This window comes from Sesamum indicum, linkage group LG1 (genome assembly GCF_026168435.1).
Source record: "Sesamum indicum cultivar Baizhima isolate 11 linkage group LG1, ASM2616843v1, whole genome shotgun sequence".
Lineage (NCBI taxonomy): Eukaryota > Viridiplantae > Streptophyta > Magnoliopsida > Lamiales > Pedaliaceae > Sesamum > Sesamum indicum.
In genome coordinates this window covers 22,354,096-22,365,453 of record NC_142657.1, presented here as the reverse complement: position 1 = coordinate 22,365,453, position 11,358 = coordinate 22,354,096, and the positions used below count along the sequence as shown (strand labels likewise).

At 31.9% G+C, this 11,358-nt stretch overlaps 2 protein-coding genes across 3 annotated transcripts; both read right to left on the bottom strand.

Moving 5' to 3' along the window:
- Positions 1-1,307: 1,307 nt before the first annotated feature.
- Positions 1,308-3,182, bottom strand: LOC105171629 (cytochrome P450 76T24-like). Its single transcript, XM_011092798.3, has 2 exons — positions 2,238-3,182; positions 1,308-2,072 (listed from the first exon to the last, which is right to left on the bottom strand). The coding sequence occupies exons 1-2, from the start codon at positions 3,129-3,131 to the stop codon at positions 1,467-1,469; spliced, it is 1,500 nt and encodes a 499-aa protein (XP_011091100.1). The 5' UTR covers positions 3,132-3,182; the 3' UTR covers positions 1,308-1,466.
- A 2,579-nt stretch (positions 3,183-5,761) lies between these two features.
- Positions 5,762-8,035, bottom strand: LOC105171619 (cytochrome P450 76T24). 2 transcript variants are annotated; one of them, XM_011092786.3, is made up of 2 exons: positions 7,079-8,035; positions 5,762-6,598 (listed from the first exon to the last, which is right to left on the bottom strand). In XM_011092786.3, the coding sequence occupies exons 1-2, from the start codon at positions 7,946-7,948 to the stop codon at positions 5,993-5,995; spliced, it is 1,476 nt and encodes a 491-aa protein (XP_011091088.1). In that variant the 5' UTR covers positions 7,949-8,035; the 3' UTR covers positions 5,762-5,992. The 2 variants fall into 2 exon arrangements, with proteins under 2 accessions (XP_011091088.1, XP_088738538.1); XM_088882412.1 differs by having other exon boundaries at positions 5,762-6,576; positions 7,079-7,217.
- Between the last annotated feature and the right edge of the window lie 3,323 nt (positions 8,036-11,358).

The following is an 11,358-nucleotide window of genomic DNA, read 5'->3' as shown; positions in this document are numbered from 1 at the left end:
GTGGCAGCCCAATATAGTAAATTCAGACTATATAAATATGCGAAAATCAAACTAATGGAGGTAATTGAGATTTTAATAATAATCTAGCTTTTATTCATTATGCATTTTTCGACCTATAATCTAACTTGAGCGTCGGAGTATCTACGTCGGGGAACCGACCCGACTAGCTTGACGTGTTTTATGATCCACAGGAATCCCTTGAGGTCGGGAACGAGACGTAATCGTGATCGCACATCCATATCATTTATTTCGGACCCGATCAGAATGAGTGCTTCAGAATTATGAGAAAAATAATTTAATAGATGAAACTATATTGTTAAAATAAATTATATAAATCTTGCAAATAAAATGTAAATTTTGAAAGAGAAAAAAGGAAGTTGCTTTTGGAATTTTCTCCAAAGTAATATAAATATCAAATAGATGTGGACCAAAGTCCAGAAATATTACATAAAAATATTAATTGTAAGATCATGTAAATGTAGTCTTATGTTGTTTTATTTCCTAATATTTTGTATATATAATTTAAGTATTCATTGTTTAAATTTAATATAAAAAGAAAATTATACAAGCATGCATGCATGTGGGATTAGTTATAAGTTATAACTCGCCAAGAAATTCTTCAAGGCTCATCATAATTGATTTTCTCTGTGGCTAATAATTAAGATTTTGGCATACATGTGGATTTTATTATATATAGATCGGAAGTCGATTGAATTGAATTAAATCAAGTTTTTTTTTTAGTATGAGGAATTTGTTCAGAGTTAAATAATAAAGCAATTAATGTATAACAGATAATGTGGAGCACAAAATCACATATCATTAATTGTTGCCACCTTAGATGATGATCAATTGATACAGCCAATTCGGGCACCTAAGATGATGATCAATTCATATAGCCAATTTGGCCACCTTAGATGATCATCAATTGATATACCCAATTTGGTCACCTTAGATGATTATCAACCTGATCACTGTCAAATCTAAGTTCTTTATGAACTTCCATAGTCAAAAATATTAGAAATATTATAGCAAAGTTAGTATCTCATGTCATCATTTCTCTAACTATATTTAGCATCTATTGTGACACCCCCTCCATAATCATATTTTATTTTATGATAATTTCATATTTAAATTAATAAGATAAGTTGTATGTTTATTAGATACACTATGTACGTAGACATTATATAACGATATACGTCATTAAGATTTTGTATTCTGTTTTCGATCTTAGCGTTTTATAATTAATTATACGAAAATGAGAAAATTTTAATTTATAATTGTTACAAAATTAAAAATACAAAATCCACTAAAAAGAATTATTTATTTATTTATAATATTATAAAAAATAAATTGCATTAAACTCATTAATTATCTATAGGAAAATCACTCTATAATATTGCCATATATTAATTATTACAATTCGCGGAACGTGGCCTGTAATGAAAAGATGAAACGTAACAAGCCAGTTAAAGTTGAGTAGGAACAGCCCTCAGAGGAATGGCCTTCTGCAGAGTAAGCCCAAACCTTTCATCCATTTCTACTTCTTCAGGTTTCAGCCCTTCTTCAAGTTTCCAATCAAAGCTGCTTATCAAAGTGGCAAGCATGAGATGGACCATTCGGTAGGCTAAGGGCAGCCCCACGCAAATCCTCCTTCCCCCACCAAATGGCAGCAGCTCAAAATGTTGGCCATGGACATCAGTTTCCGTCTCCCAGAACCTCTCCGGCATGAATACATCAGGGTTCGGCCATACGCTTGAATCTCTCCCCATAGCCCACACGTTCACCAGAACTTGTGCGTTTTTCGGGACTATATAGCTATTGATTTCGACGTCCTCGTCGGCCTTGTGAGGTACCAATAAAGGACCTGCGGGATGTAGCCTGAAAGTTTCTTTCACAACTGCTCTAAGATAAGGGAGTCGCGAGATGTCTGATTCTTGGATTTCTTCCTTCTGTCCCACCACATTTCTTAGCTCGTCTCTGGCTTTCCACATTTTCTCAGGGTTGCGCAATAGTTCTGTCATTGCCCACTCCACTGTGCTTGATGTTGTGTCTGTCCCCGCAACGAATAGATCCTACAACGACACAAAATTAGAAACTTTAAAACAAGAGCCATAATCTTGACTACTATATGTTTTTCGTGTTGAGTTTTTACATATTACAGGATCAACATTCAAAACCAATGGACAAAGAGCTTTAGCTATATGGACTTATATATATATATATATATATATGCTCACCAGAAGTAAATGCTTGATGTCATAAAAGCTGAGTTCAGACTCATTTTTCTGGTTGATTTGAAGAAGCGCTTCCAGCATATCATTTTTTGGCGTTGACGAGTCACTGCTCTGTTGCCTTTGACGGATAATTTCATCAAAAATCGCAAAACACTTCTTGAAATATAACGTGTTCTCCCGCAAGATTCCATGTGGATCAACCAGCCGAAGAAGAGGGAAATAATCAGCAAGATTAGGTTTGCCGATGAGAGTCATTATTCCCAACACGATATCCCTAAACTCTTCAGACGAATCAGCGGAACCCAACGTAGCAAATTCCATTGAAAAAAGAGTCGCCGACATCAGATTAAGCGACGTCGTAAACGCAGCTCTCCCTATATTCACAGCCTCACCATTGACGGCGCATTCTTTCACATAGTCTCGCAAACTCCGCAACTTCTCCCTCCGCAGGCCCTGGCTGCGATCAAGCCTCTGAACGGAAAACATGTTCTCTTTGCACAGTTTACGGAGTTTTCTCCAAGCGTTATCAACTGGCAGCCAGACGACGGAGTGCTTGTGGTGATCCAGGGCTCTGCTTGCGTCTACATGCTGCCGGCTGCAGAAAACTTGGTCATACTTTTGCAGCACGATCCTGGCGATTTCCGGGGAGGATACCACGACTGTTGTCACGGTTCCCAGCTTGAGACCCATCAAAGGCCCGTAGATTTTGGAGAGTTTGGCGAGAGATTGGTGGGGTTTCTCGCCGAGCTCGAGAATGTTGCCGATTATGGGAAGAGGGTTCGGCCCTGGTGGGAACTTGGTTGATTTCCAGGGCCCTAGATTGGGTTTTAGGACTCGGAGAAGCCATAGCCACGCTGTAAAACAGAGTAGGAGAAAAGTGGTGAGTAGTAGATCCATGATTTGCTCTTTTCTTTATTTGCTTTGCACTGAGATTATTACATCATGTCAAAATTTATAGCTATCAAAATTTTCAATTTTATCATAAAATCATTTAGAATATCTTTTTTAAATTCTTTTGGATCATCAAGAAAAAATTGTATTTTTGATCCCGTATAAGATTTTGTGTTGTATTCTATAATTTTTTGATTTAGCACATTTAGTTTTATAGGATAAACATCTTAGCATTTTTTGTCATGTAGGATAAAATCATAGCATATTTGGTCCTATAAAATATAAAGTTGTAGCACATTTATATTCTATGCAACCAAATATATCAAAATTTTATTCTATAGGATAAAATATACTATAATATTTATTCTACGATACTAAATATGCTAAGTCTGTAAATTATGGGACAAAAAATACAATATACATTATCATATAGGACTAAAAATACAATTTTTCCAGCATGTCAACCTTATTACAAACCCTACAAAAAGAAAGAGAAATTAGAGAAAAATTAAATAATTTTAATATGATCATTGATTATATATATCAACTTATAAAAATATCAATTTATCATAAGTGTTTTATAGGGATAATTATTTTATAAAAAGATGTCATTAATAAAAAGTATTTTATAATACTTTTGAAATTATAATTTAATATTTCATCATTAGTATCATGAAGAATCATCGGAAAACGAGATTTTGCTTCTTTTTCCATTCAGACGATTCCGTCAATTTATCCAGAATAGATTTGTCTCCATTATGATTTTTGTCCCCTAACAAATTATTTCACTGATCTTCCCCAAATGGGACGGCACTTGATATCAAAATCAATTGCTATTGTCTTAGAATTAATGAATTTAAAATAGTTGGTGACGCAAGTGATTAGGTCGGGCCAGGTCGTCAGTAGTCATTTCTTGATATTTAATATTTTAAAAATTCAGAATTTTAGATAGTATATAACTATAAGATGACAAAATTCTTAATACTTTGTAGTTTAATGTGACTAAATTTGTATAATTTATTATTTATGATAATTAACATGTACATTAAATTTTCATTTAAATATAAAATAAAAAAACTGATAATGTATACAAAATGCTATATTTTTTTAGAACAAATTGTGAGATGAATAATTGTGTAATTAATTTTTCATAATTATTTGTAGAATTAAATTCAATTTTTTAAATTTGAATAATAATTGTACATATTAGTTCATTATATAAATTATTAATATTAATATTTAATATTTAATATGTTCATTAAAATTTATAATATAATTGTCCACTGTCGATTTATTCAAAAAGAAAAATTACATGGTCATATATGAATGACAAGTTTTGGCTATTTTATAAAATTCTATTTTTGGTTAATTTATTTTTAATTAATTTAAAAAATGTCAATTTACTAATTATATTTCTGAAAATTTGTTTCTCATAAAAATTTAAAAAATTAAAAATTAGAAGCAGTTGACAATATATGGTACAATTATAGCACTTGGATATATTGAAAATCCATACACTGATTCATATAAGATCTATGGTGCAATATAATTTAATTAAATTAAACTAAAAAAAATTAGTAAGTTTTGATAAATTTGTTCAATTTTTTTCTTCTCTTCTTATCTTAGTGTAATTAAATCGGAATAATAATAATAATAATAATAATAATTAGACGAAATTGACGACTGCTTCTTGTTATTTTCGTTTTCTTTTCTAAAAATGAGTCTTCCTTAAATATAAAAACTTTAAAAGTTTTTTCTTACTTTTTCTGTAAATTGATAAGTTTTGGTAAGAAATTCATTGATGGGCCGATTGAAAGATGGTTGGAATAATTGGTGGTAGGTGTAAGTGAATTGAATTTGAGGCAATTATGTATCCATAGCTACACTGCCAATAATTGTACGTGAATATATATATGTCTGGACATGTACATACTGCCCATAATTGTACGTGAATATATATGTCTGGACATGTACATACTCCATGCGAAAACCATTGAAATTCAAATCATTTTTTTTCTAAAATACAACATGAAATTAAAGGATTGAATATGTTTTTAGTTTCGTGACTTAAGTTATTTGGTGTTTTCGTCTTTTAATTTTTTAAGATAAACTTTTAATTCTGTATCTTTTTAATTTTCTCAATCTTAATAATCTTTGCCACCCAAGTTTAGAAGGATGAGATTTAGCGAAAAAAGAATTTTATTGCAGAATTAAAAAAAAAAAACACAGTCTATAAAATGAAAAGACAGAAATACTAAGGTTAATTGTTTTAAATCATTGTGTTTTTTATAATTTTATGAATGTTGGTGTAGGTGTCCACTTTTTATATATATTATTTATTTGAATATAACAAATTATATAATGAATTAGATTTATAAGAAAAACAATTATATTTATAATTATCCAACTTCCTTCATGTTATTTATATTTATTTAATTTAAGTTACGTAATGCAATATTATCCAACTTCCTTCATGTTATTTATATTTATTTAATTTAAGTTACGTAACGCAATTGATAAATAGTTCCAACCATTCACAGTCGTGAAAGTGAATATATAGCCAATTTTGACTGATTATGCTGATGTTCATGAATTGTCGCCCGTCGAATACGACCCATAATTGGTCATTCCAAAGATAGTAAAATCGAAAATGTATCCATTTTTATTTCTTTGAAAAGTAAATCTATGATTGTATTATCTCACCTTTTAACATTAATTTTATCATCCAATATAAATACAATACAACATTATTATATTTGTACATATCAAAAGAGTTAGCAACCATTTATCTATCATATTTTGATCCTATCTCAAAGAGCAAACGGATCTTTACTGTATTATTATACTTATTATGTGAAAGACAGTTCTCACAATTTCTTGGGTATGGCCCTGAGAGGTATGGCTTTCTGCACAGTAAACCCAAACTTCTCATTCATGTCCATTTTTTCTAATTCGATGTCGAGCTCCCACCCGAAGTTGTGCACCAATGTGGCGATCATCAGGTGCACCACCCGATGAGCCAACGGCAGCCCCGGACAAATCCTCCTCCCTGCACCAAAAGGAATGAGTTCGAAATTTGTACCCCTGAAGTCAATTTGGACATTATGGTCCAGAAATCTCTCTGGAATGAATGAATCTGCATTCGGCCATATGCATGGATCTCTGCCGCTGGCCCATATGTTAACAAGAATCTGGGTGTCTTTCGGCACCATGTAGCCGTTGATTTCTACGTCGGAAATAGCCTTGTGAGGTAGCAAGAAAGGAGCAACAGGATGGAGCCTGAGTGTCTCCTTCACTACTGCTTGTAAGTAAGGGAGTCGTGCGATGTCTGATTCCTCAACTTGTCCCTTTTCCCCGATTAAGCTTCTGATTTCGTCTCTAACTCTTGACATTTTGTCGGGTTGGCGCATTAGTTCTGTCATTGCCCATTCCACTGTTCCGGAGGTGGTGTCTGTCCCAGCTAAAAGTAAATCCTAAATAGTAGTGAAATTCACATAAAATACATAAACAGTATATATAAATCAATTTCTTTTCTTTTTATTTTGATAATAGATTATGATTGCATCATGAATTTCAATAACTAACAATTAATATACGTCGATTACGAATATCAAATATATATAACTAACTCATAAACTTGATCATTATTCAATAGTGATGACGCTATAAGTTAAAATTTATTTATGATATTTAGAGCCTTTTTTGTTAATAATTATTAAAAAAATCAGAAGCCATAAAACTAAAATAATTATAAATATAATACATTTATCACATGGCTTTTTTTTTAATTTATATCACAGTCACATAATAAATATATGGTACTTATCATACAAATATTTTAATTCGAATTATAATTCTTTATAAAATATATACACGTGTAAAGGTTATATTTATTATTAATTAAGAAGCCATAAAGCTGATGCAGGGAGAAAAGTCTAAGCAAGAAAACTGACCACCAGCAGATGCTTGATGTCATTTCTGTTTAGTTCAGCGTCATCCCTTTGGCTGAGTTCAATCAGCGTCCCCACCACATCATCTTTTCCGCATCTGGACTTGGACCTTTCCTCTATTATTCCGTCAAAAGTATCCAACAATTTCCCGAAGTAAATCGTGGTCTGCCTCAAAATTCCCTGAAGATCCGCCGGTTTCAGAATCGGGAAGTAATCGGCGAAATTTGGGCTGCCGATGCATCCCAACACTCCCCAGACCACGTCCTTCATCGGCGAGACTGAGTTGAACTGAGCAAACTCCATGGAAAAAAACATCTCAGACATCAGATTCAGAGATGTAGTGAAAGCAGCCTCTCCAATGTCTACCGCCCGGCCCGTTTCGCTGCATGCTTTCACGTACTCCCGCAGTTTCTGCAGCTTCTCCCTCCTCAAATCCTGGCTCGCGTCGAGCCTGGGAACTGAGAACATTTGCTCTTTGCAGATTTTTCGGAGCTTTCGCCACTGGTTCTCGACGGGGAGAAAAACCATGGAGAATTCGTTGTGGTTGAGGGATTCGGCAGCGCTTAGGATGGGTCTACTGGAGAATGCTACATCGTGCTTTTGGAGTATGATTTTGGCGGCTTCGGGTGACGAGACTACTACTGTTGTTATGCTTCCTAACTTAAGCGACATTACGGGCCCATAGATTCTGGATAGTTTGGCGAGTGATTGGTGGGGTTTGGATCCGAGTTGGAGGATGTTGCCGATGATCGGCAACGGGTACGGACCTGGCGGGAGCTTGGGCGATTTTCGGGCCCTGGAATTTGATGTTAGAAGTAGAGTGCATAGCAATCCGATGGAAAATAGAACGAGTGGAACTGTTAGAAAATCCATGAAATTTTGAATTCGGCGTTTTAAGTTGAAAGCATCAAATGAGTTCTTTCAGAATATATAGAAGCCAGATTCGCTTATAGTAAATACGATTTAGATTTATTAGTTCAGTATGTTTGAAATACCTTTTTTCGTTCAATAAATTTAGGTCTTTTACCTAATTAATGTGACAAAAAATATAAAAAACTTAACTACTATGCTAAACACATAATATTTTCCATTGAAAAATATTATGGGATCCAAATTGTTACTTTTAAAAAAAATAGTTGATCAAAAACTAGATACCCAAAACCAATAGAACAAAAAATAAAATAATTTTAAGTTACGGGATAAAAAGTGTTATTTCTATATTACGACTTATATATTGAATTAATAAGGTTAATGTTATTAATTCGTTATTTTTTAATCTAAAAAATACACTATCCATCTTATAATAGTTTTATATCATCGTGTTATTTATATATTGTATATTTAAATGTATATATAGAATGATACAATAAATAGCATTTATAAAATATCTTATATTTTTGCGATTATCTAACTCTTGGTCTTCTTTTTTTTCTTAACACCCGAAGGTGGGGAAAGCTTTTCGGGGTCCCCGTCCCTTCTTCATTGAAATTTAACTAACAATCATCGCTATATTATTACTGCAACAAAATCATAAACGGAGGAGTACTACTCCTTTACATTGTAACAATTTCTTTCAACGACATTATGTTTTGTGCTTCTGCTACCATCTTCTTATGATTCGCCTTGTTCGAATTCTTGGGCCACAAGAGTTGCTCCTTTGTTTCATGACTCGATTTTTCTCCTCCAAATTCTTGGACAGGTAATCCGGTTGCTCATTCATAGATAATTGATTTCTGGGCAGTCTATTCGGAGTGGTCAGCTCCTGTAACAGCGGCTCTGTGGATTCTGTATCAACTGGATTGCGATTGGTCAAGCAGATCGGGTCGCTAATCTTCAAAGGCCTGGCACTATCCATAATCTCTCCCTCTTCTGAATTCTCTGAATTCTGTTCGAGTCGCATGATAACATTTTCTACATGTATCCAATTTTCATCAGCTACTTTATACTCCAAATTCTCTTAGCTTGTTATTCAAGTTTATCTCATTTTTTTTGTCATAAATATTTTTAATTACCAAATTATATGGTCTTGTGTACTTTGAATTTTAGAGAGAAGTTTTAAAATATATTTATGCCAATTGAGACAGAGACTATACACTGCACACCATCAATGTGTATTTTTATTTTTTATTTTTTTTAACAGTAAAAGGTATACTGAAAATAAATTATTAGAACAAATTAATGACACCCTTTGAAGAGAATTTAAAACCCATCAGTATTTAACAAAATATAGTTCAAAATTCAAAATTTGAAATCATTTAAACTTACAATTACCCAAAAAAATTCAAAGAAATTATTATTAAGGACGCAATTTAAGCGATTGGACTATTTTGCTCGTCATAATACCAGTCAGTGTTATTCTTTTAATTAATTGAGGAAGAATTTACAAATTGATAAAACCTGGTGGGCGAATTCTCAATTTTGATCTCTCTATCAGAAAAATTCTCCATTTCCCTTTAGTACTTGGGCTCTTACATAAAGGTCTTCCTCGGACAATTCAAAAGTGGCTCTACAAAGAGCTAACGGTCAACTACGCCCAACCTAATTCAAATTCAAAGAAAAATTGTGCAAATTTCAATGTTTTCGGGTGGAAAATGCTTTCTTGATAGGTTTTTTCAACATAAAAATACTCGAAATTAAACGCAAATCGGTTCGTCATAATTGCATGTGCACACAAAATAATTACATATATATAAAACTTAGTTGACTGGGAATTAGTAGTGGCATGGAAGAAATAATTTTGAAGTTAAGTATAACATTTAATTATTATTAATTTTCTTATTAATAACAAATAGTCGCAATAAATAGTTATTAACTACAATTACGCAATGGTTGTTGGCTAAAATATTTATTATGACAAACGCTTTGACCATGACTTTTAGCCGTGGCAAATAAATCTTTTAGTGAAAAAATTAGTTTTTTGCATCGTTGTTATTTAATCATAATTAATAATAGTCATTTATTATAATTTTTTAGTCATAATCACTAATATTGTAACTAATAATAATTTTTTTCCGAGTGCTGTAAGAGTTAAACCAAAACTTTTACTTAATACCATTGCCTAATTAAAACATTAAATTTAGGATTGCGAAAAAGACCATCAACCAACACTTAAATTCAAAAGTTACTAATTCTTTCTTTCTCTTCTTCCTATTTTTTTTAAAAAAAAAATTATACATACACTTTTTCATTGTTCATAATCATGACTTATTATTTTTCTTGTATGAGAAGTATTTTCTTTTTATTTATAGAAGTGGTAATTCATTATTATATTAATATTTTAATAAATTAAACATAATCGATCAATATAATATTTTAATATAAAAAAGAATACTCAAAAGAATTACAATAAATTTATACGAAGTGAAACAAAATACACACGCATTCAGTGGGACTTGAACTCGCTACATTGAACGTATTAAAAGAACCTCAATTTTAACTACTAGGCTAAAATATGGTTAGGCTTGTAAAAAATTTGAGTTAAGTTGAACACGTCGTTGTTCAGATTTATCTGAATTATTACCGAACTTGAAAACTTCTAACTGAATTTGGGTTGATTATTGATATAAACAAGCTTTAATTGAAACAAATATGAGTTGTACTCGAATAATTTGACATTGTTAACTGTATTTTATTTTTTTGAACTAACTGATTTGAGTTTGGACCAAACTTGAAAACTAACCGAACTCAAAAATTTGTTCAAGTTTTATTTATTAAATTTAACAAATCAAATCTAAACGAGTTTTTATCAATTAATTTTAATTTAGTATCAAAGAATTAAATTTATTATTATTATTCTAGAAATTGTTAGTATACGAGAAGTAATTCAAAAGTTGGGAAAAGTGGTAAGAATACTTGACCGAAACGGTTAAAACAATTTACCTCTATTTCCAACTAACAGTCTTGAAAAACATAATCACACGCATACGTATCGTCAAACATGAATTTGATCTTTCAATGCATTTTTCTTCTTTCACCGGTCAATTTTCTACACCATGATGTAACATTGTAACTATTTCACATAGCCAGTTGAGAAAGTTGTCCATCTAAGTTTATTTGCTTATTTTTGTCTATTTTGATTTTGACGGCTACATATCAGAATAACAACTTAAAAGACCAAAATATTTTTCAATAATGTAAAATGTTCTTACAAGACAATATTCTAAGTGTTTTTAAATTGAGATTGTGTGCAACTCGATCGGAGTGATCAAAACTTGGACTGTTGATCATCTTGTACTCAAGAGCTCAAAATCATGCCATGTGAAACTATATGGATATTTGGTTTT